Source organism: Kluyveromyces lactis, assembly GCF_000002515.2.
Source record: "Kluyveromyces lactis strain NRRL Y-1140 chromosome B complete sequence".
Taxonomy (NCBI): domain Eukaryota; kingdom Fungi; phylum Ascomycota; class Saccharomycetes; order Saccharomycetales; family Saccharomycetaceae; genus Kluyveromyces; species Kluyveromyces lactis.
In genome coordinates this window covers 781,212-805,276 of record NC_006038.1, presented here as the reverse complement: position 1 = coordinate 805,276, position 24,065 = coordinate 781,212, and the positions used below count along the sequence as shown (strand labels likewise).

The 24,065-nt window shown below is 40.3% G+C and overlaps 14 protein-coding genes across 14 annotated transcripts; 6 read left to right on the top strand and 8 right to left on the bottom strand.

The window, feature by feature from the left end:
* Positions 1–245: 245 nt before the first annotated feature.
* NOT5 (CCR4-NOT core subunit NOT5) lies at positions 246–2,018 on the top strand (the record flags this gene model as incomplete). The annotated part of the gene is made up of 1 exon (XM_451938.1): positions 246–2,018. One exon carries the CDS (start codon positions 246–248, stop codon positions 2,016–2,018), a length of 1,773 nt encoding a protein of 590 aa, XP_451938.1.
* A 144-nt stretch (positions 2,019–2,162) lies between these two features.
* On the bottom strand, positions 2,163–2,636 carry LTP1 (tyrosine protein phosphatase LTP1; the record flags this gene model as incomplete). Its single annotated transcript, XM_451937.1, has 1 exon — positions 2,163–2,636. One exon carries the CDS (start codon positions 2,634–2,636, stop codon positions 2,163–2,165), a length of 474 nt encoding a protein of 157 aa, XP_451937.1.
* Positions 2,637–2,999: 363 nt separating this feature from the next.
* Positions 3,000–5,039, bottom strand: KLLA0_B09152g (transketolase family protein; the record flags this gene model as incomplete). The annotated part of the gene is made up of 1 exon (XM_451936.1): positions 3,000–5,039. One exon carries the CDS (start codon positions 5,037–5,039, stop codon positions 3,000–3,002), a length of 2,040 nt encoding a protein of 679 aa, XP_451936.1.
* A 1,228-nt stretch (positions 5,040–6,267) lies between these two features.
* Positions 6,268–7,509, bottom strand: OPY2 (Opy2p; the record flags this gene model as incomplete). The annotated part of the gene is made up of 1 exon (XM_451935.1): positions 6,268–7,509. One exon carries the CDS (start codon positions 7,507–7,509, stop codon positions 6,268–6,270), a length of 1,242 nt encoding a protein of 413 aa, XP_451935.1.
* Positions 7,510–8,945: 1,436 nt separating this feature from the next.
* On the top strand, positions 8,946–9,743 carry KLLA0_B09108g (uncharacterized protein; the record flags this gene model as incomplete). Its single annotated transcript, XM_451934.1, has 1 exon — positions 8,946–9,743. One exon carries the CDS (start codon positions 8,946–8,948, stop codon positions 9,741–9,743), a length of 798 nt encoding a protein of 265 aa, XP_451934.1.
* A 1,560-nt stretch (positions 9,744–11,303) lies between these two features.
* Positions 11,304–12,428, top strand: KLLA0_B09064g (zinc-dependent alcohol dehydrogenase; the record flags this gene model as incomplete). Its single annotated transcript, XM_451932.1, has 1 exon — positions 11,304–12,428. One exon carries the CDS (start codon positions 11,304–11,306, stop codon positions 12,426–12,428), a length of 1,125 nt encoding a protein of 374 aa, XP_451932.1.
* Positions 12,429–12,921: 493 nt separating this feature from the next.
* On the bottom strand, positions 12,922–13,413 carry KLLA0_B09042g (uncharacterized protein; the record flags this gene model as incomplete). Its single annotated transcript, XM_451931.1, has 1 exon — positions 12,922–13,413. The coding sequence occupies one exon, from the start codon at positions 13,411–13,413 to the stop codon at positions 12,922–12,924; it is 492 nt and encodes a 163-aa protein (XP_451931.1).
* Positions 13,414–13,971: 558 nt separating this feature from the next.
* Positions 13,972–14,982, top strand: MRL1 (Mrl1p; the record flags this gene model as incomplete). The annotated part of the gene is made up of 1 exon (XM_451930.1): positions 13,972–14,982. The coding sequence occupies one exon, from the start codon at positions 13,972–13,974 to the stop codon at positions 14,980–14,982; it is 1,011 nt and encodes a 336-aa protein (XP_451930.1).
* Positions 14,983–16,403: 1,421 nt separating this feature from the next.
* TEF2 (translation elongation factor EF-1 alpha) lies at positions 16,404–17,780 on the top strand (the record flags this gene model as incomplete). Its single annotated transcript, XM_451929.1, has 1 exon — positions 16,404–17,780. The coding sequence occupies one exon, from the start codon at positions 16,404–16,406 to the stop codon at positions 17,778–17,780; it is 1,377 nt and encodes a 458-aa protein (XP_451929.1).
* Positions 17,781–18,237: 457 nt separating this feature from the next.
* MUD1 (Mud1p) lies at positions 18,238–19,155 on the top strand (the record flags this gene model as incomplete). Its single annotated transcript, XM_451928.1, has 1 exon — positions 18,238–19,155. The coding sequence occupies one exon, from the start codon at positions 18,238–18,240 to the stop codon at positions 19,153–19,155; it is 918 nt and encodes a 305-aa protein (XP_451928.1).
* A 243-nt stretch (positions 19,156–19,398) lies between these two features.
* On the bottom strand, positions 19,399–19,869 carry CBP6 (Cbp6p; the record flags this gene model as incomplete). Its single annotated transcript, XM_451927.1, has 1 exon — positions 19,399–19,869. One exon carries the CDS (start codon positions 19,867–19,869, stop codon positions 19,399–19,401), a length of 471 nt encoding a protein of 156 aa, XP_451927.1.
* Positions 19,870–20,281: 412 nt separating this feature from the next.
* Positions 20,282–22,273, bottom strand: GRS1 (glycine--tRNA ligase; the record flags this gene model as incomplete). Its single annotated transcript, XM_451926.1, has 1 exon — positions 20,282–22,273. The coding sequence occupies one exon, from the start codon at positions 22,271–22,273 to the stop codon at positions 20,282–20,284; it is 1,992 nt and encodes a 663-aa protein (XP_451926.1).
* A 547-nt stretch (positions 22,274–22,820) lies between these two features.
* Positions 22,821–23,252, bottom strand: DIB1 (U4/U6-U5 snRNP complex subunit DIB1; the record flags this gene model as incomplete). Its single annotated transcript, XM_451925.1, has 1 exon — positions 22,821–23,252. The coding sequence occupies one exon, from the start codon at positions 23,250–23,252 to the stop codon at positions 22,821–22,823; it is 432 nt and encodes a 143-aa protein (XP_451925.1).
* A 258-nt stretch (positions 23,253–23,510) lies between these two features.
* MRPL36 (mitochondrial 54S ribosomal protein bL31m) lies at positions 23,511–24,026 on the bottom strand (the record flags this gene model as incomplete). The annotated part of the gene is made up of 1 exon (XM_451924.1): positions 23,511–24,026. One exon carries the CDS (start codon positions 24,024–24,026, stop codon positions 23,511–23,513), a length of 516 nt encoding a protein of 171 aa, XP_451924.1.
* Positions 24,027–24,065: the final 39 nt, after the last annotated feature.

The window sequence follows — 24,065 nt, the reverse complement described above, 5'->3', positions numbered from 1 at the left end:
TGGCAGAAACCGAATATAGAAAGAATAAGGAAAAGTAGCACAGCTGCACATCATCAATTGAATATATTAACCAACGCGCGTGTCTTTTACAACTTTACGCTTATTGAACATCACTCGCTTTTAAATTACAGATAGTACGTATCTCCTATAAGTGCTTTGAAAGGGATATTATAAAAGAAAATAAGACGTATGAGATTACAGTAGAGAACAGTGGACGAATATAATCAGTTAAAGAAGAATAGAGCATGTCACAAAGGAAATTACAACAAGAAGTTGATAAGGTATTGAAGAAGGTGAAGGAAGGGTTGGAAGAATATGAGGATATATATGAAAAATTCCAAAACACAGAATCAGATAACCAATCTTACAGGGAAAAGCTTGAATCCGATTTGAAACGTGAAATAAAGAAGTTGCAGAAACATAGAGAACAGATCAAGAATTGGTTGAGCAAAGATGATATCAAGGATAGAGCAGATGTGTTGATGGAGAACCGTAGACTCATTGAGAGCGGTATGGAAAGGTTCAAGTCGATAGAGAAGATTATGAAGACGAAAAAGTTCTCGACTGAAGCGTTGACAAATCCAGATTTGATTAAAGATCCTCGAGAGCTCAAAAAGAGAGACCAATTTTTGTTCGTCGAGGAGTGTCTCGAAGAGCTTCAGAAACAGCTAGATACTTTCGAGGTGGAAAACAATGAAGAACAAATAGAGAAACATACTTTCCATATCTCAAATTTGGAGAATATTCTAAAACTGTTACAAAATGACGATTTGGACCCTGAAACGGTTCAAGAATTTCAAGAAGACATCAGATATTACGTTGACAACAATGATGATCCGGACTTTGTAGATTACGACACCATATACCAGGATATGGGCTGCGAAATCCAGCCTGAAGATCTTTTGAAAGAACAGAGCACACCAAGTAAACCAAAGAGAAGCGAACGTTCGCCAAGGAAAAAGGCTTCTCCTGCTCCATTAAGCCTCAAATCAAAGACTTCCTCTCCTGATATTACCGCCACATCGATTGCTAGTGCAGCTCAACCATCACATGAGAATGGGCAAGAACCCACTGCGCCTGCGGCAGTGGCTGCGGCAGTGGCTGCGGCAGTGGCTGCTACTGCTGCCTCAAACGCGGTTACAGATGCCTCCACCAACGCATCCTCTTCTAATAACAATAATAATAATGTGGAAAAATCTCCTAACCAAAGCACTGTATCTAGTGCTACTTCGCCTTCTTCAACAGCCGCTGCTGCTGCCCTTGCTGCTGCTAATGGCGTAAGTGCAAATGGGCCTCCATCTTCAGTGAATCAAATTTCAGGTGCCAACCCCGTAGTAAAGAAAGAGAAGGAATCCACCCCAGCACCGCAGACAGAAGAGCTGCCACCTCCAAAGGATTTGTCGCATGAGATAGAAGAAATACTCGCAAAGGATTTGGAAGATAAGTTAGCATTCAAGAACCCACTTTTCAAGGAAGAATTACCATACTGGCTGGAAACCAAAAAGAAGTTGATTCAACCACCTAATGAGATTGACGAATTCACTTTAAAGCATCTAGAGTCATCATTACTGAACTGTCCAGACTCTCTTGATGCTGACACACCTCGTCTGTTCGAGAATCCTCTATCTCTACCACATCCAACATCTATTTTCTTTCCACATGAGCCGATAAGGTTTATGGCACAAGACTTACCAGCGAAGGGAGATGATTTGTATGGGAAAATTTCAGTGGCTAAGATAATGTCAAAGTTTGCCCTTGATACACTGTTTTTCATTTTCTATCATTATCAGGGATCTTATGACCAATTTTTGGCTAGTAGAGAACTATCACTCCGTGGATGGACTTTCAATAAAGTCAATCGTTGTTGGTTCCATAAGGAAGTAGAGAAATTGCCTCCAGGTATAGAAGGCAAAGAAGAGGTTACATGGAGATACTTTGATTACCAAAAGGCATGGTTATCGAGAAGGTGTGGGCCAGATTTTGAATATAAGGAAGAAGAATTCGAAAAGTTATGGTAAATGGACCTGCGGATCAAGAACTGGTCAATTTACTCAATAAGCAAGGACTTCTTTAGTATTTTCTTTTAGCTTTCACTATGAAGATTATTTAATAAACACGTATATACTATCCATAGTGAAGCACTATAATGTAACATCTATCACTTACGACTCCAATTCAAGAAATTGTTCGCTGAAATACCATACCTGTTTGAAATTGTACTCGAATCCTTCATTTCCCCCATAGTACGGATCATCCACAATATCTTGGAACTTATTATCCGTGTTCCACTTTCCAAACAGAGACAATTGAGCTTTAGGCTCCTTTGGTTGTATCCTTTTTAGATTTCTCAGATTAGATTCGTCCATGCAAATGATGTAATCAAACTCTTTGAAATGTTTACTCTTTATTTGTTGGGCAGAATGAGAAATTGGGACCCCGTTTTTCCTACAAGTAGATGCACTTCTTGAATCGGGACTTTCGCCAACATGGTATCCCGCTGTACCAAATGATTCAATCCTTTTGAATTTATCTTGCAACCCTTTTTCTTTGACGACATGCTTGAACACTGCTTCAGCCATTGGAGATCTACAAATGTTTCCAAGACAAACGAATGCAACAGAAACTTGTTCAGACATTATTCAGAATGCTGTGATGGCTTTAAGGTATGAAGAGCTTTTAACGAGGTGGTGTGGCGAATGCGATTGCAACAGTTGGTACGCTGTGCTGGTCTTACTGATCAGCATGACCTCATATATAATAAATATCCATTAAGGTTGGAAATTTTGAACATAAATCGTTAAAATTTAATATTTATGTATCCTGTTGTATACGTATAGAAATGATAAAATGAAAGAATTACAAATAGAGTAACGAGAAGATATAGCATTCCTGAGTTTGTATATCTGAGTCAAACGACGGGTGTATCGTTAGCTACTGGCAGAAAATTATTCTTTTGGTTGAATTTTTCCCACATTTTATCATGTGTTTTGTTGGTACGCTTAGAAAGCAGTGTTCAGTGGAGAAATGACTTGCTTACCCTTGTAGAATTCAACAGTCTTTTCAGCTCTGGTAGCAATACCTTGAGGAGTGAATTCGAACTTTTCGTAAACAGCTGGACCCTTACCAGAAGCACCGAATCTGTCCAAACCGAAAGATTGGTGAGCGTATTTAGACCATCCGGAAGTAGCCAAGACTTCGACGGATAGGATTGGAACACCATCTGGGAAAACAGACAATTGGTATTCCTTTGATTGTTGACCGAAGCTGTGGAAGTCTGGTAGAGAGACGATACGTGCCTTAATGTTCTTTTCAGCCAAGACCTTAGCAGCTTCAACGGCAATACCAACTTCAGAACCAGTAGAAACAATGGCAAGGTCTGGTTGGTCAACATCTTGCAAAATGTAACCACCCTTGACAGCCTTTTCAACGGAAGAACCTTGCAATTGTGGCAAGTTTTGTCTGGAGAGAGCAATGATAGCTGGAGTGTGTTTGTTAGTCAAAGCGACCTTGTAAGCAGCAGTGACTTCGTTACCATCGGCTGGTCTCCATACTTGTAGGTTTGGAATAGCTCTGAAGTGAGCCAAGGTTTCGATAGGTTGATGGGTTGGACCATCTTCACCCAAACCGATAGAGTCGTGAGTGGCGACCCAGATGACTGGGTGTCCGGACAAAGCGGACAATCTGACTGCACCGGAAGCGTAAGAAACGAAGTTCAAGAAGGTACCACCGTATGGTCTGTAGTTAGCACCAAAGGCAGAGATACCGTTCATGATAGCACCCATACCATGTTCACGAACACCGTATCTGATGTATCTACCGGAGTAATCACCTAGACCAGTGATTGGAGGTTGGAAGTCAACGGCACCCTTAGATCTGGTCAAGTTGGATGGGGTCAAATCAGCGGAACCACCCAACAATTCTGGCAAAGTGTCGAAAACGTTATCCAAAACGATTTCAGACAACTTTCTGGAGGCGACGGCAGAGTCTTCTGGGGTGTAAGTTGGCAACTTGGATTCCCAACCTTCTGGGAATTCACCTGCTAATCTTCTCTTGACTTCAGCACCTAATTCTGGGAACTGGCCAACGTAAGCGTCCAATAAAGCATCCCATTGCTTGTTGGCTTCGATACCTGGTTCGATGGTGGATTTGTTGTAAAGATCGTAAACTTCTTGTGGAACAACGAAGGATTCTTCTGGGTTGAAACCGAATTTGACCTTCAATTGCTTGACATCATCAGCCTTCAATGGGGCACCGTGAACGGAGTGAGAACCAGCATTCAGAGAACCGAAACCGATAGTGGTGGTCAACTTGATCAAAGTTGGTCTATCAGAAAGCTTAGCTTGTTCCAAAGCTTTACTGATAGCATCCAAATCGTCGTTACCGTTTTCGACGTGCAAGACTTCCCAACCGTAGGCTTCGTATCTCTTGCTAACGTCTTCATCGAAAGAAACGTTGATGTTACCATCGATGGTAATTTGGTTATCATCATAGAAGGCAATCAAGTTCTTCAACCTCAAATGACCTGCCAAAGAAGAGGCTTCAGAAGAAACACCTTCTTGCAAACAACCGTCACCCAAGAAAACGTAAGTGTAAGAATCAGACAATTCGTAATCTGGCTTGTTGTAAGTGGCAGCGAAGTTGGCTTGAGCAATAGCCATACCAACAGCGTTAGAGATACCTTGACCCAATGGACCGGTAGTAACTTCAACACCCGGCAATTCAAATTCTGGGTGACCAGGGGTCTTAGAACCCAGATGTCTGAAATGCTTCAAATCTTCGATGGACATGTCGTAACCGAACAAGTGTAACAAAGAGTACAACAATGCACAGGCATGACCGTTGGACAAGACAAATCTGTCACGGTTGATCCATTCTGGATTCTTAGGATTCAATCTCATTTGCTTCCAGATCACATGGGCAGCTGGAGCCAAACCCAATGGGGCACCTGGATGACCAGAGTTGGCAGCAGAGACTTGGTCGACTGCTAACAATCTGATCGTGCTAACGGCTAAACGATCGATATCAGTGTATTGAGACATTGTTTTCGTTGTGTAGAACCTGAACAAAAAAGATTTAGTCCTTAGATGTGGCAATTCTTAGTAAATGAGGTTACTAAAGAATACTAAAGCTTATTTATATAAACTATATAGATATATATACTCTAATAACAAGAACAGGAATAACAATTACAATTACAATTACAAGACAAAAGAAAAAAGATTATTACTAAACGGCTAAACGTAATTTGCAATCAATCCCTTTCTTATTTAAGTGTGTTGTTTTAGTCAACTTTGATAGAAATCAAATTTGAACTTCCTTTTATTTCGTTTTTTTTTTTCTTTATACTTGTTTCTTTATTTCTCAACACTGCTGCTATTTTTCCTACAGCGAACAAATTTTCTTTCCGAAAGAGCTGTCACAGTATACATCACAGTAAGCATCACAGTTTCTTTATAGGAAAAGAAAAATGAACTGCAACAGCACTAGACAGTGTGTAGCAAAAAGCATGACTTTCAAGCTCTTGAATGTTTCCTAGACAGAGAGTAGAAATTGCGTATATTCGACGAGTGACTGTCTGAATAGCACCTCTAGGTAGTTTTTGCTGTTGCAGTTATCGGTCGATACCAATTGACCGAGTGATTTATGTGATTTATGTGTGTATCTGTGTTCCCTCGGGGAAACTACGGTTTGCCAGTAGGGTTAGCCTCTTTTTTTGGTTCGACGTAAGTTATTCCGGTTACTGTGGAGGGCCTGTACCCTTGGCATAAGCTGATGTGATGTTTGGGTGAGCAATTGTGATTTAAGAGTTAATCGAAGATCGGACGGGAAGCATATAGGTAGGGTAGCCTAGGGTAGCCCAGGGTAGCATAGCTTAGATATATAAAAACACTGTGGATAGGTAGTATTTTCGAAGTTGGACCGATAATTCTTGGTTCGTTGGCAAATATCGTTTGGAAATCATGTTGGCAGTGAAAATTGCGTATTAAGAGACGTTCTTTTAAGTAGTCAGATTGTGACATGATCGAGTGACATATACATGCAGGGTTCAGTAGATCCTACATTCTATTTGGAAACTTATAGAGCATCGTTGATTTATGGTATATTGCGGGGCTTGTTGGGGGAAAAGGCTCGCATATATACCGAAGGACGCAGGTGCTCCTGACAAGAATTAGCCCGATATAACAGGTCTTATTACATACTGTATCTAAAATTGTACAACTGGTGTGTTACCAAAGATTAGTGGGGAAGGGAAAGTGGTAGTCATGTTTAATGGTGATTACTTGCCATTTCCACGTCCAAGATGAATGATCCCTCGCTGTTTGAGTCAGATGATGAATGCACGGTGGTATGGAACGGATCACGTGAGTCCGAATTGGAGGAGTCCATACTATTTCTATAGTGTCGTATATCTCCTTGTTGCCCTTGTCCTTGTTCTTCTTCCTGTTGCTGTTGAGATTCATTGCCGTGTCCTGCATGACCAATTGAGTTGTCTTGAACATTCGTCTCTCTGAAATGTGATGGATTATCGGTATTGCCCGTTTCGTTAGCCTCTGTTTCGATGTCTTCTTCAGCTTCTTGATCTACTCCATGATTCGCATTTTCATCTTCATCTTCCTCAGCAGTTTCATCGATTTGAACCAATTTCGGTCTAGCTCGGATTGCAGTAGTCATATTATTCGTGGCACCCGCACCATTATTATTATTCCCTGCAAATGAACCGCTTTCTTCCTCGTTCAAATCTTGTAAGTTCTGTTGGAGCTCGTCGTCGTCATCTTCATCACCGCCAAGAATACTGGACCCCAATGTAATATGTGACTTTCGATCTGAATCCTGGTAAAATCTTCTTGAACCTCTTCCTTGGCCTTTCCTCAAATTCTTCTTCGTTAGATTCGTGGTGACACCTGGGATATATGCTACAGGGATGATATTTGATGCGGTACTGGTCTGAACGGTGGCAGCGCTACTTCTATTTCTCTTGTTCCTTTCTCTGACGCGTGATGACGAAGAGCCAACACGAAGCATGCCTGGATGAAGCGGTGATGATCCGTTTGGATCAAGACTCGTACCTTTTTCCATATATTCGGGATCCTGGGGCAATGCAGACCGTTTTCTTTTATAATATCTGTAATACAAGAAGCCCAACACCACGACTATGACTACGAATGCGACACCACCGACGACACCACCAACAATAGGTCCGACCTTATTGCTGGAAGAGGACGACGAAGAAGACGCTCCGCTAGAAATAGCAGCCGCAGACGATGATGATGATGCACTACTACTGCTTGAAGATGCCTTCTTCTGACAATAGGTTCTTGGGCATTGTGTGCACGTTAATGATGTTGTGACACAGTACTCATCATCATCACATTCCGGGCACGTTACATTGTTATCACAAGTGACACAACCATCTTGCAACGAAGTTCCGGAGCTTGCAGTACTAGTGCTAGAACTTGAAGCTGTGCTTGACACACTGCTGCTTACAGTACTGGATACGCTTTCCGACATTTTTCAAGCCGGTACTAGATCGCCAAAACTATATTTCAGTATCACTTCTATGGTGAATAGCTCTGCTGCTGAAAGAACGCGATGAGCAGAATGAATATAAAGTCAACAGACAATATTAAACCGGGAATGGCCCTGTTTATCTTGACAATAGAGAAAGAGCTAGCGGTAAGGGTGGATGGTGGAAAGACCTTGTGGTTCCTTGTCAGATACAACAGATTTTGGAAGTAGTTCAGTATGATATCTGTATGGAATCTTTGATTTTTCGCTGTCTATGGAAGAACCAAAAAAAAAAACCGAAAATACAAAACTCGAAGAGAAGACTGAAAGTGAACCAAAAGTTTTTAACTGATTGACTAATGGATTTATTGAAACTGCTCTTTATTCTATATTGTAATGTATGCCTGTAATTGGGCCAACTCCAGAATTTATAAAACGACTGATTTTTTTTTTTTGGAATAGAATACACAGGCCTCTGAGGCAAGAAACAACCCCATTCAGATTCTTTTTAAACTATTATATTTTTGGATCGCGTCAGCGTTTCAACGTGCGGAATTCTAAATTCTTTGAACGTTGTTTTACATTGCCCAAGAAAAATACTTCACCGCTTCCGTAGTACGTGAAATTCCTCATTTGTAAAGGCCTCTCACTTACCCAATACCACCTTCATTGCAATTAGCACATACCGTTCACTGGAAAATCCAGCTAGCTATCATATTCATTGCACGTTCTGGCTGAATACATGGCTCTTGGTACTTCCCGTTCTAAGCTAGCCAGTCGTCTTTCCTTTTCCTTTTCCTTTTGGCGATTTTCCAAAAGAAAAGAGTGAGCGGATCAGATCCTGAATGTTTTCAAATTCTCGAGCTTGGATTCCTGAATTCTGTGTCACGTGTGTATAAACTTTTCAGTTTTGTTTGAAAGTAACTCGGTGCAACCGGGTAATACGTTATGCAACTCAGATTATCTGTCACTTGTGCCTCCCCTCCCCTTCAACTTAAAAGGTTACAAGCGTACACAGAGTTAACACAGAAATAGTCAACGGGTTCACGATACAGTCCCAATACATATCTGTACCTGATCGCGGCTGCGGGACATTAAAGTACTTTCTGTCATTCTAATTTAAACGAAGAAATCAATTGATATCTTGAGCTAATTCATGTTTTTGTGATACTATATAAGTATAAAGGGTATCATCTTCCTGGATTCAATCTTGAACCGTAGATTAATAACTTATAAGAGACTAAATCCCGCTAGTTAGATGTTTTATGTGCCGTATTCGCTTGCATTCTTTAATATGAGCCATTCTGTTCCACGTTAAGCACAGAAAAATAAAAAATTCCAAAGTTTAACTGAAAGATGAATCAGTTGATCTTAAGCAAGTAAAAACGTCGGACGGCTCAACCAATCAACCGAGCAAATACCTCAAGGACAAATAAACTATGAAAATTGATAGTACACCATTGAAAGAAGGTCAATTACCATTCGATAAAGAAGTGGTTAGAAAAGCCGCTTTGGACTTGACCGAATCTGTAGAATCCTGGAAGAAGGGGAAGCTATACAAGTATACGCTAGATCCAGAAAATTGTACCAATGATCCCAAGTGTGAAGTGCAAACCTACGGGCAGACCATTGGTGGTGATTATTGGTTATGTAGAAGATCATTTCACAACATTAATCCCGAAAATTACCGCAAAGTAGTCGAAGTATTGAACGGTAGTCAATGGGATGCGAGTCTCGAGAAATGGGTTATGCCCGATATTGCAGCAAGATCCAAACTGGAACAAGAGTACATAGAGACTCTTTCAAAATGTCACGTGGTGAGACAGGTCACTGACGATTGTGACAATGACGAATTCGATAATTTCGGATGGGTGCTTGTCAATTTAGAGTATGAACTTGGTAAACCGTTGACAACACGAGAATTCAACGAATGGGTTTGTCCCCTAATTCCAACTAGCAAAACCGGGGACAATGGCAGCACCGTGGAAACAAGTGTTGTTGTTTCCTTGGTTGCGGACGAAGAAACTCGAGATCCAGTCCATCATACCCATGCATATTACGCGAGTGTCGAACAATTGAAATATGATTATTCTAATCACGTGCTCGAATGGACCATGTGTACTTCCAGTGATGCCGGTGGTAACGTTCCAAAATGGATCCAAAACGCTACCATTGCGAGAACTGTAGCGAAGGATGTACCGTATTTACTGGGTTGGATGAATAAAAGGGGAGATTGAAAGCATCTAGCACATTAGATTCCACTTTTTTTTTTCAAGCTATACAACTTTTGATGAAAAGCGGGGTATGGCGATTTCATAATTTTATCCGAGAAAATTCGGAGAGCGGGGCGCGGAACTGTGCGCGGTGGTTGGATACTGTTTCCCGAAAGAATGGGAAAGGATAATATTTGTGTACATGTATTGGCACCACTCATTACTGCTCTCTTTGTGTCCGGATCATACGTGTGGGGCTTGCTACCCCTCACGTCACTCTAGACGAATAATTTCCCGGTTTTTTTATTTATTTTTTTTTCGTTTCCCTCTCTTTCTCTTATTATGCCATATTACACTATACCACTTCCACTCAGTATGGTACGTTTCAAGAAAAAATAAAGGGGGTGGGTGCCCAGGAAAATTCCGAGCCATCTCTAACAGCTCTCCCCCGCCCCCGCTTCACCAACCTAAATTTGAAAAATCACTGAGAGCAGAAAGAACAAAATCTCCCCAAAGTCTACCCGATGTAAAATCGGAGTTTCTACATCAAACCCGTAGTGATGCACAACTCGGCAACCGTCAATGCCCGATTCCTGGACTAATCATCGGAACGAGCACCATCTCATTTCAACCATCCAACTAAAATGCATCGTGTGGAGGGGTCCGATTGCCAAATTTTTCCAGTTATTCTTGAAATTGGGTAACGACTAAGACCAATGCAAAAAAAAAATGAGCACATCAACTGAAACAGCACAGTATTCCAGGTGGAGAGTAGAAAAACATAGAGGGGTCACTTCCAGATTGTTGTGTAACTCCATTATACAGGATGCGGAGTTCTAGTCTGGTTGGGAGAGGCTGCAATGTTCTTTTTTTTTTGGTTAGTCCACTCTCATCCCAATTTTTCTTTTTGGTCTCGTTGAATTATCTGTCAACGCTGAGTTCTACTGCTACGTCCTTTTTTTTTTTATTGCCGGTAATTTTGAGTAAGTCAGCATCAATTTTTTAATCATACTTTTCTCATTTATCTCGGAGAATGGAAACACGATTAACGTGAATTGAGCTCGGGCTTGAACTGCTACCGCTTGTAAGAGTGAGTGACAGGGAATCTGCTTGCGTGCAATAGTTCGTCAATTGTTTGGTAAAGTTGGGAAATTACACGTACCATGTTGTAATGGGTATGGTATCTGACAAAGAGACCTATTTTTACTGTTTTTTTTTTTGTGTGAAGTGGCAGCGAACCGAACGGGGTGGGGAACGAGAAAACGTATAAATTGGCATTGGTTTTCGATCTTGTTTGTAACCGTTCTAAATGGTGTTCCAATTATTGTTAGTTATACATTTTGTTTATTATATGTATCCAGAAACTATACCAAACTAGTTGCCAAGTAATAACACAGACCTGCTTTCGATTTGATTCACTCCGTTGAAACAATTTTTTAAGGGTTCAGAATACTATAGTATTACTACAGTTGCTAATATTTACGAACCGAGCTTTGTGAAAACAGAACTTAAACCAAAACCGTCTTTAAAAAAGAAAATCACGTGCTTTTCCTCCCCCATCAAATTAAAACAAGAAATATTAAGATGTTGAGATTGACTTCCGCCAGATCCATTGTTTCCCCATTGCGTAAGGGTGCTTTTGGTTCCATCAGAACCTTAGCTACCTCTGTGCCAGAAACCCAAAAGGGTGTTATTTTCTATGAGAATGGTGGTAAATTGGAATACAAGGACATTCCAGTTCCAAAGCCAAAGCCAAATGAAATCTTGATCAACGTCAAGTACTCCGGTGTGTGTCATACCGATTTGCACGCATGGAAGGGTGACTGGCCATTGCCAACCAAGTTGCCATTGGTCGGTGGTCACGAAGGTGCTGGTGTCGTTGTTGCTATGGGTGAAAACGTCAAGGGCTGGAACATTGGTGACTTTGCGGGTATCAAATGGTTGAACGGTTCTTGTATGTCCTGTGAATACTGTGAATTGTCCAATGAATCCAACTGTCCAGATGCTGACTTGTCTGGTTACACCCACGATGGTTCTTTCCAACAATACGCTACCGCAGATGCTGTTCAAGCTGCCAGAATTCCAAAGGGTACCGATTTGGCTGAAGTTGCTCCAATTCTATGTGCCGGTGTTACTGTTTACAAGGCTTTGAAAAGTGCTAACTTGAAGGCTGGTGACTGGGTTGCCATCTCTGGTGCTGCTGGTGGTCTAGGTTCTCTAGCTGTCCAATACGCCAAGGCCATGGGTTACAGAGTCGTTGGTATCGACGGTGGTGAAGAAAAGGGTAAGTTGGTCAAGCAATTGGGTGGTGAAGCCTTTGTTGATTTCACCAAAACCAAGGACATGGTTGCTGAAATCCAAGAAATCACCAACGGTGGTCCACACGGTGTCATTAACGTCTCTGTTTCTGAAGCTGCCATGAACGCTTCCACTCAATTCGTCAGACCAACTGGTACTGTCGTATTGGTCGGTTTGCCAGCTGGTGCCGTCATCAAGTCCGAAGTCTTCTCCCACGTCGTTAAGTCTATTAACATCAAGGGTTCTTACGTCGGTAACAGAGCTGACACCAGAGAAGCTATCAACTTCTTCGCTAACGGTCACGTCCACTCTCCAATCAAGGTTGTTGGTTTGTCCGAACTACCAAAGGTTTACGAATTGATGGAACAAGGTAAGATTTTGGGTAGATACGTTGTTGACACCTCCAACTAGACGGATAAGTCATTTGGGGTAAGATCAGTCTGTTATTATAATTTACAGTTACTGCCAAAAATATTATCTTTTTTTTTTCCTTCCTTCCAATCTCTTATCCCATATTATTCCTTCGGCCTTTTAGTTAATGATCACATATCATGAATTGATGAAAGTTTTTAACGATATTTATCTAGTTCTGCTGGATTGCAACTAACATAGTATCTTTTTAACATCTATATCTACTGTTATAACATTCTTTTTTATATTATTATACAGCATCTTTCTCCCTACTAGTAACAACGTCGGATGACAATGTCGAAAATGTATAATGTAGGGGGAGCGCATATAGTATATATAATGGTTTTATGATTATTCTGTTCTCTGTCCGTTTTTGGTCATCTTTCACTTTTGTTATTTTTTTAAAGACCTTTAATCATTAAAAGCTATTGTCAATGTCAAATTTATAAAAATCCGGAGATTAAAAAGGGTCAAAAGTTGGAACAAAGCTTTATCATGTAAAGTTGTTCTTGAATTGCTCCCAAAAAAAGGCGAACGAGCCCTTCCCCATATCTTCAAACTTCGGTGTATTCAATTGGAATTTTCTGCTAACCAGGGATATCACTTGATATTTGTGTTTTATTGATCTTGTTGGTTTCAAATCACTGACATAACTTTCAAATGGTTCTTGAACGTCTCCGAAACGTGGGGATTCTGCATGTTCATCCACATTCAATACAAAATCTCGGGAAATGATCATTCTGGAATCGAACGATACGCCGCTATTCATGTTAAAAGTTTTGGTTTTCTTGAATATCGACTTAAACGTGTCCCATTTTGTTTTAACTTTGCCTTCTTCTAATTCCCCTACCCATTCTGGATCTTCAACCGTTATGGAAGTGTCTATAGTATCGATTTTACTGAACATGCTTTCCATTTCGGAACGAAGTACAACCAACTTACGTGAGGAATTTGCATCAGATTCGATATTTAATGTATCTGTCATTTGAAATAGCTTTTATTATTCGAAGATTGCTCTTAAATTTTGGTTTCGAATCGAGATATAATTATAAAGTGACCGCAGACTTGTGTACGTAGTGTTCCTTTTTTTTTTTGTTATTTTGGCCCTGCGTGGGAATAATACGAATCGATCTGTGCTCGAGCGCCTGGTATGTGCCTCGAGAGAAAAAATGTTCACCCTTCGAATGGAATTGTGCTAGAAAATGGTTTATTAGATAAACACTTCAAAAGATCTAAATATATACTGAAGTTATGTAATTGTGTCACTTCGGTTTTTTTTATGTGTCAAATGACAGATTAAATCTGTCCCTTTATCGTTTGCGATAGATAAGACAATTAAAGTTCGATATGGAAAATTCAAAAAAAAGATAAATAACAATAATGTGAAAGTTCGAGCAAGTGGGGTATAATTCAAGATACAGGGCAAAATGATCTGTATAGCTAGCACAACAGTTCAAGCTTTGTAACTGATAAGCTCTCCAGAAACCTCCTGTGAATACATTTTTCATAATACCTCTACTATAAAAATACTTCCTTAAAGACAATGACTATTTCACTTCGATCGTACAAGCTTGTGATAGGGCTTCTTCTGTTATTGGCTTTTGCCGGAACACTTGAAGTATCGGTAGCCTCTTCGGATAATAAAGCCAAAGATCCAGTACCTCATGATGGCAAAGGTGATAATGGTCGCAATGATGACGATCAAGAGGATCCATTTTGCTCGGTAGTGAACCCAAATACCGGTGGGTTCATTGATTTATCCTGGCTATCAAGTACCCCCAATGAGGAGAAACACGATGGGAACAAGGATAGAAATAGGAAGGAACAGTCTAAAACCAGATGGTTAGTGAAAGGATGGGAATATAATACTAATTTCACATTAGGTATTTGTTCTTCATCTGTCGGCAGCGAATTGAAAGATCAGTTAAAAGATACCACAGGTGCATATTACGTGGACCATGCTAATTCAGATAAGTTGGTTTCAATTGGGGATTTCAGCAGTACTCCAAAATTCACCGGGAAGAAACTCACAATGACATACGAGGGTGGAGATACCTGTCCGAATGGAGTCGACAAGAAGAGTACCTTAATAAACTTCGTGTGTGATAAAGAGATCGCCACGAAGGCTCAGATCAGTTTTATTGGTCAATTACACAATTGTTCTTATTTCTTTGAAGTAAGAAGTATACATGCATGTCCAATTTCGAACATTGGCAATGACATCAACGCAGTTGGAATCTTTGCCAGTATCATAGCCGTTTTCCTGTTGATTGAAATTGCAAGAAGAGTAGTGTATGAATTACTAGTCGTAGAGAAGAGACACAATGGAGACAGTGGTGGAACTAGCGAAGTACCAAGATGGGTAAACACCGAGCAAGAACCACTATGGAGACGAATCCTGAGAAGTGTACCATGGAGCGGGTTAGGCAGAAAGAAAAGTAACAAAAATCTGGTTAGACTAAGGACAAGAGAGAATACCGGAATCAGTATAGATATGGAACAACAGAACGAGTTGTTAGATAGTTTAGATATTGAGGCAAATAGCATGGAGTGAAATATATATTCAAAAATGGAATAGTGTATCGTGTTCTGTTGTTATGGATAGCGTATGTACCATCATTTGAAGGGTTTTGGTACGGTTGGAACGGGGGGGGGGCACGGGCAGCCAAACACATATCTGGGACTGTTTTAATAAACCCATACATCATAAAAACAAAAATGAAACTAAAAAAGAAAACACAAAATAATACTTAAAACAGAAATGATTGTTTAGGAACGGTTTCACGATGAAACCACTTTAGCGCTGAAGTTGGTAAGATTCAGAACCAGAACTACATTCAGTGCTAGAAGTGTATGCAGGGCGTCTCTGGTTTCGCTATGCTACTGGTGGAGTGGATGTGAATGGCCTCAGTCTCGCTTTTAGAGAGAGTCCCACTAAGCAGTCCAAAGAAAGCTCCCACTGGAACAGGGGAAAGGAGCCTGTCCAAGCAAATGCCTTCTCATAAATGGTGCCAAAGACCCGCAAGCCCAAAGCAATTACCCCCCAAAAAGAAATGATATAGTGCAAGATACGTATATGACCATGACTTGACTAGGTGAAACAGTGCAGAAACAGCCGCACAAAAGCAGCCCTAACCCTCAGAGTCGATTTTACTCTTTCAGGTAATAAAGCCTCGACATCAATTTTAGACAGAAGCCAGGCTGGCCTCGAGATTATAGCCATAGGCAAGCAAGAGGAGAGAAGGGGAGGCCCCCCATGGGGGGCCTCCCCCCCGCTGTCAAGGTTTGGCAGAACCTAGCTTCATTAGGCCACTAGCCCAGCCTAAAACGTCAACGGGCAGGAGGAACACTCCCACAAGACGGCGTAGTATTCTCGATTCATAACCATTTTCTCAATCGAATTACACAGAACACACCGTACAAACCTCTCTATCATAACTACTTAATAGTCACACACGTACTCGTCTAAATACACATCATCGTCCTACAAGTTCATCAAAGTGTTGGACAGACAACTATACCAGCATGGATCTCTTGTATCGGTTCTTTTCTCCCGCTCTCTCGCAATAACAATGAACACTGGGTCAATCATAGCCTACACAGGTGAACAGAGTAGCGTTTATACAGGGTTTATACGGTGATTCCTACGGCAAAAATTTTTCATTTCTAAAAAAAAAAAGAAAAATTTTTCTTTCCAACGCTAGAAGGAAAAGAAAAATCTAATTAAATTGATTTGGTGATTTTCTGAGAGTTCCCTTTTTCATATATCGAATTTTGAATATAAAAGGAGATCGAAAAAATTTTTCTATTCAATCTGTTTTCTGGTTTTATTTGATAGTTTTTTTGTGTATTATTATTATGGATTAGTACTGGTTTATATGGGTTTTTCTGTATAACTTCTTTTTATTTTAGTTTGTTTAATCTTATTTTGAGTTACATTATAGTTCCCTAACTGCAAGAGAAGTAACATTAAAAATGGGTAAGGAAAAGTCTCACGTTAACGTTGTCGTTATTGGTCACGTCGATTCTGGTAAGTCTACCACTACCGGTCATTTGATCTACAAGTGTGGTGGTATTGACAAGAGAACCATTGAAAAGTTCGAAAAGGAAGCCGCTGAATTGGGTAAGGGTTCTTTCAAGTACGCTTGGGTTTTGGACAAGTTAAAGGCTGAAAGAGAAAGAGGTATCACCATCGATATCGCTTTGTGGAAGTTCGAAACTCCAAAGTACCAAGTTACCGTTATCGATGCTCCAGGTCACAGAGATTTCATCAAGAACATGATTACTGGTACTTCTCAAGCTGACTGTGCTATCTTGATTATTGCTGGTGGTGTCGGTGAATTCGAAGCCGGTATCTCCAAGGATGGTCAAACCAGAGAACACGCTTTGTTGGCTTTCACCTTGGGTGTTAGACAATTGATTGTTGCTGTTAACAAGATGGATTCCGTTAAGTGGGATGAATCTCGTTTCCAAGAAATTGTCAAGGAAACCTCTAACTTCATCAAGAAGGTCGGTTACAACCCAAAGACTGTTCCATTCGTCCCAATCTCTGGTTGGAACGGTGACAACATGATTGAAGCCACCACCAATGCTTCATGGTACAAGGGTTGGGAAAAGGAAACCAAGTCCGGTGTCGTCAAGGGTAAGACCTTGTTGGAAGCTATTGACGCTATCGAACCACCATCCAGACCAACTGACAAGCCATTGAGATTGCCATTGCAAGATGTCTACAAGATTGGTGGTATCGGAACTGTGCCAGTCGGTAGAGTCGAAACCGGTGTTATCAAGCCAGGTATGATTGTTACCTTCGCCCCAGCCGGTGTTACTACTGAAGTTAAGTCCGTCGAAATGCACCACGAACAATTGGAAGAAGGTCTACCAGGTGACAACGTCGGTTTCAACGTCAAGAACGTTTCCGTTAAGGAAATCAGAAGAGGTAACGTCTGTGGTGACTCCAAGAACGATCCACCAAAGGCTGCTGCTTCTTTCAACGCCACTGTTATCGTCTTGAACCATCCAGGTCAAATCTCTGCTGGTTACTCTCCAGTTTTGGATTGTCACACTGCTCACATTGCTTGTAAGTTCGACGAATTGTTGGAAAAGAACGACAGAAGATCCGGTAAGAAGTTGGAAGACTCTCCAAAGTTCTTGAAGTCCGGTGATGCTGCTTTGGTTAAGTTCGTTCCATCTAAGCCAATGTGTGTTGAAGCCTTCTCTGACTACCCACCTCTAGGTAGATTCGCTGTCAGAGACATGAGACAAACCGTCGCTGTCGGTGTTATCAAGTCCGTTGACAAGACTGACAAGGCCGGTAAGGTCACCAAGGCCGCTGTCAAGGCTGGTAAGAAATAAGTTTAACTTGATACTACTAGATTTTTTCTCTTCATTTATAAAATTTTTGGTTATAATTGAAGCTTTAGAAGTATGAAAAAATCCTTTTTTTTCATTCTTTGCAACCAAAATAAGAAGCTTCTTTTATTCATTGAAATGATGAATATAAACCTAACAAAAGAAAAAGACTCGAATATCAAACATTAAAAAAAAATAAAAGAGGTTATCTGTTTTCCCATTTAGTTGGAGTTTGCATTTTCTAATAGATAGAACTCTCAATTAATGTGGATTTAGTTTCTCTGTTCGTTTTTTTTTGTTTTGTTCTCACTGTATTTACATTTCTATTTAGTATTTAGTTATTCATATAATCTTAACTTAACGTAACAACAACTTTCATTGTCAACAAATTTACTAATACTAATACGTATGGACTATTTGTTAATAGGTTGTGATATCCTTCTCTATTAGGTTATTACACATGCCATACAAAGCTAGTATCTATCGGCAAGCAATGGTCAGTACCTTATATCTGTCGAATCTACCGTCGAGGCCCGACTCATTGTCCAAATTCAGAGCCTTACTACTATCAAGTGTTAATTCAGATCATCGTTCTATTTCAAATGATGTTAGTACAAGATTCGATCTGAACTCGAAGAAAGAAACTAGTGAGGCTGATGCGGTTACACCAGTACTCGATGAAAAGTATCAGATCATAGAGGTATCAAGGTATGGCTCAAGACCCTTGAGGAGGTCTTGTTTCGTCACTTTTAAGGACTCAGACAGTTGTAATACGTTCCTTATAGAATTTCAAGGCAAGCTCAAGATTAATGGGAGAAAGATAAATATAAAGCTGGCGAATACGGATTCTTTCGCAGCTTTGTACTACCAGGGACAACAGAAACAGCTACAGGATGAACTTCGGTTACGTACACGTAAAGCTGTGGATAATTCACAGCCCAAGACCAAGACAAAAAACGAAGTGTTGAAAAGAAGGTTAAGAAGAGCTAGAAGTAAGCTTAGAAAGAAGGATTTGGACGAAGAAACCATACAGAAGCTTCTTTCAAAGCCCAGAAAAACAAATCCTGAAGGTACCAACAAGACTGCTATGTCACAGCAGTCGGAGAAAGTTTCCTCCACTAAAAAAGTCTTTGACATTGTCGGAAATCCCCCTCACCATGTCCTATTGGTTCAAAATCTTCCAAAAGATGTTACTCAGCAAGAATTGGAAAAGTTATTTGTCTCAGATGGATTTAAAGAGGTTAGATTGGTCAGTGTCAGAAATCTTTGCTTTGTTGAATATGATTCTACAGCAAATGCCACTAAAGTTGTTGAAACCTTAGGTCATGATCATCCATTCAAGAATGTAACGATAAAGATTGGATACGCCAAGAAATGATTCTACATTTCAATGCGAATCAATAAATTCAAAGCGTTCACAGGTCGGAACTGGAACCAACAATCTACGCTTTAATAGTACATTTATCAGCAACAGATAAACAGAATAAATAGAATAGATTGAATATAAATTATTTACAGTCAGTGTATGGAGGCCTGTACAGTACAGATACACTAGAAACGAAAAAGACAGAAATGATATATACATATATGCATACGAAGCTCTAAAACCCTGAAACCGAAATTACTTACCAAATACGACAGTTCTCATAGCTGTAAAGAAAGTTTCCTTACCCTTACCTTCGATTTCGTCATGCAATCTTTTGTAATAAATTGGGTTACCTGCTGGCTTGTATAATTTGTCCCCTACAGCATAATAATTCTTATATTTATCGCTCATTATAGCATTCAACGATCTTATCTGTTCTTGGATTTGAGTATCGTTGAAATGTTCTTCTGGTAAAGCCTCTTGAACTTTCTTTAATAGATCTTTCTTCAAACCTAATGGGCCAGAAGTTCTGTTGATAATATCCTTAATCTCTGCAAGAGAAGGCTTACTTTGCTCAGAGGCACTACCGGTTTCTATTCCGGCAACTGGACGGAACCTATCTAGTTGTGACTCTTTGAATGAAATGAGATGCTTAACACGCTCCTTAGGGAACTTCTCTAACAGCTTCACTAATTGCTTAGCACTTTCTTTTGTTGCTTGCGACATCTTTGTTTTGTATCTGTGCTAATATGGATTGTAACTCGCTAGTTTAGATAGAGTCTTTGCTGGCATGACACAACCGTATCTACCGTCAGATATGCAAACCAACTTTCTTGTCATTATATCGATTCAATCCAAAATTTTCGTTTTTTCTTGATGCTCTAAGTCAGAGGATGAAATTAAAAAAAAGAAAGATCTCAGAGGTTCAAGTAGACTTCGCTTCTAGCGACAGGTAATTTGCATGCTACCTGGAGTGCCTTCTCTGTAGTTTTGCTTTGTTACACATTATTGGAATAGTACCAGATTTAATATTTAACGTGAAATACTTTATTAATATTTAAGCGGGGATTATTTACATTTCATTCATCCTCTTCGAACGGAATTGAAGCAGAAGAGGAGCCGATATTTATGTAAACGTTTATTCTGATTCAGCTTGAGAGTTGAATGGGGCCAAGTCCTTGGTACCTTCTTCCCATGAAACACCTTGATAAGTGATTTCACGGATAGCCTTGATGACGTCCGCGACGGAACCTCTGACTTGTTTGGTAGAGTCTCTTTCTCTCAAAGTGATGGAACCATCAGTGACGGAATCAAAATCAATGGTGACACCGAATGGAGTACCTAATTCATCGTTACGGGCATATCTCTTACCGATAGAGACACCAGATTCGTCAACCTTGAATGGGATTTGTTCCTTTCTCAAGATTTGTGAAACTTGGGCAGTAATCTTCGATAATTCTGGGTTGTTCAATAGAGGAACCAATAGAACCTTGGTTGGAGCAACTAGTGGAGGGAATGATAACACGGCTCTGGCAGTGTCTTCTGGTCTGCTCCAGAAGGAGTGTTCGAAGATGGAATAGATGATACGTCCGATACCGAAAGATGGTTCGATGACGTTTGGTACGAATTCTCTGATATGTTCGGTGTTGGTGACCTTTTCAATAGAAACCATCTTGTCATCAACTTCAACGTCACCTTCCATACCTTCAACCTTCAAAGTGATCTTACCATCTTTCTTCAATTGAGCAGAGTAGGATTCTAATTCTTCTTGTGAAAATGCTAGTAAACGGGCTTCCACTTTTGGAGCATCTTTTCTGAATTTAGGACCGAACAACTTCTTGACCAAGGTGGCTTCCCATTTGGTAACTTCAATTGGGGTTTCCAAAGCTTCTCTAACAACCAACTTTTCCTTTGTCTTGTTGGAGTGAACAGTCAAATCGTAAGCGGATCTGTCGGCACAACCAACACACTCAATCCAACCATAAGAGGTTTGCAATTCAGCATCCCAACAGTCAGCAGCGTAGTGAGCCATTTCATTGGCCATGTGTTGTCTGAATCTTAATCTTTCTGGGTCAACACCAATCTTGATCAAGAATTGGTAAATTCTGGCAATGAAGTAACCCAAGGTTTCGTTATCGACTAACTTAGTGGCAACGGCTTCACCAACGGTTTTCTCTAGTGGCACAGTGGAACCAGATTGTTGGACTTCACGAGGCAAAAACTTCAACTTGATGTCCTTGATGTCTTGAAAACGCTTGTGAGACTTGTCATTTGGATCAACGAAATGTTCAATTTCAGCCATCAAAAATTCACGAACTCTCAACAAACCAGATCTTGGGGAGATTTCGTTTCTGAAAGACTTACCAATGGAGGCAGATGCGAACGGAGTTTTACCGTTGTTAAATTCCAACAATTTGTTAAAGTTCAAGAATTGACCTTGAGCAGTTTCAGGTCTCAAGTAACCTTTGTATTGACCGGAAGGACCGATAGCGGTTTCGAACATCAAGTTGAAAGCTCTTGGTGGTTCCAATTTGTCACCAGAGACTGGGTTACCGATGTCGTATTTCACCATTAATTCACCCAATTCAGCACCAGAGTAACCATCAATCTTGGCTAGAATTTGTTCATATTCTTGCACAACGGCGTCATCTAATTTGATGGCCTTGATTTCCTTGACCTTCTTCTTTCTCTTCTTCTTTTCGGCGTCAGCTTCAGCTTCAGCGTTAGCATCGGTAGCCAAGCCTCTGGCTTCTTTATCACCCTTTAATCTAGCTTCCAAGACTTCTTCGACCAAATGATCAGCTCTGAAAATTTCACCAGTCTTTGGATCTTTACACATCCAATCAGAGAACTTGTCAACATGACCAGATGTCTTCAACACCTCGTATGGGGTTAACATGGTACAGTCAACTTCCAACATATCTTCTTCTAAGACGAAATGCTTTCTCCACACATCAACGATGTTGGCTTGGAAAGAACAACCTGGTGGACCATAGTCATACAAACCTGAAACACCACCATATAATTCAAATGCTGGAGCATAGAAAAATCTTCTCTTCAGAACTGATTCCAAACTTTCTCTGCTGAATTCAACGGCCTTCTTAGCCTGTTGCACTTCTTCGACACTCATCTTTTTTAACTGAACAGATTGTTTCTTAACCTGCGAATAAAACCTCTTAGTCACAAATTTGGAAAACCACACGGTGGATACTTTGAATCGCTCGAACAATTGAGATCGTATAGAACAAGAGTTAACAAACGACGACCAAGGCAAACTGAATCGGCTTACAAGCAGTGGAACTAAACTTCTTTTTTTTCTATCAAAATAATAAGTGTGATATCAACGTACACAACCTATGCATGATCTATTTTCCACATTTCATCATAGATTTCGCATTCTTTGAACTTTTCTCTGATATGTGAAGAAACGGCTCTCGATAAATCATTTGATACGCATGTGTCCGGGTAACAACAATACACATACTAACGGCAGACATACAGCCGCCGAGTGTCAAATGGCACCCCGCGCTCGGTAGAAATCACACTGTGGCAGTATACAATAATAGATATGAGTAGCAGTGCTTAATATCAGTGTACTAATACAATACTTCCATATGGCGCCTTCCTAGCGACCGAAAAATCTGGTATTATAAGGTTTCTAAGCTATATTTCTCCCTTTAATCAATTCTTCTATCTGAATAATCATACGGAGAAACAACAAGACCTTTATTCTTTCTGGCTCCTCGGAAAATAGTCTCCAGTATATCTATCATCTCTTGTTTGTCATCAATTACAAAGTTCATCTTATTGTTGTTACCTGTTCCAAAATCGCACATCATATGTTTGTTCTGATAGAAGAACATAACTGTCATTGGATCGTAAAGCTCATACATCTCGTTGAAGTCAGGCACCTCTTTGATGTCACAAAGGTAAATCGCAGCAAAATTCTTCACTTTCTCAGCAATAGAATAGAGTATCTCGTCCATTAGCATACACTCTTTGTTGTTGTCAGTGCCGAATCGTATAACAACTAATCTTTCCTTCTCTGTAACAATCGCTTGGTCGACATGCCATCCTGTATGCAAATGCGGAAGGAATACACTACCCATCCTTTTCTAAAAGTATGCTGTACGATTGATTTAAACCTGTTTACCGTCTCTCGTCTATGCGATAACCGTACTCAAGTCTTAAATCATGTCTAAAGAAAGCTTATGTCCAATTCTCAGATTTTAAGATTCTTTATAGATCTTTTTCATATTTCTTTCATAATGGGAAAACTTCATATAATAATAGGTGATATACATACAATTTGTATATGATGAGTGTTAGTTTATATACATGGGGGATTGGTATTGGAAGCATCACATTTATTTCTTATCCTTCTTTTTGGTGGCCATCTTACCACCTTTTTGTACCTGTACGGCATTTGTGTTTAATAGAGTTAGATAGTCGTCCATACCAAAGTCATCGGTGCTGGGTTCAGGTTCAGTTTCCTGTAACTTCTTGGCTGTTTCCTTCTTTCCTGTAGATTCAGCTGCCTGTTCTTCCATACTATATACAGATCCATATTTCTGCTTGAACTTATCAACTCTGCCACTGGAGTTGGCATCCATCATGACCATACCGTCTCTAGATTGATTCCATAGTGGACAGTTTCTCTGATCCTGAATTAGTCTGATTTCGTTCTTTGGGAACTGCGAACAACGTGTGATGACACTCCCGTCACTTAACTCTACTTGTACGTCGAATTGGTGGTAGATAGCTGGTCTAGCTTTACCTAAACGGATCTTTCTCAATGGTCTCTTGGGTAGAGAAACTTGATTCACACCATGGTACGCTGTGCCTCCGCTGGCAAATCTTTTCGCAATTAGTGACTTCAACATGAGTGTTATCCGTATGCAGGTTCTGTTGATTCACGTCGT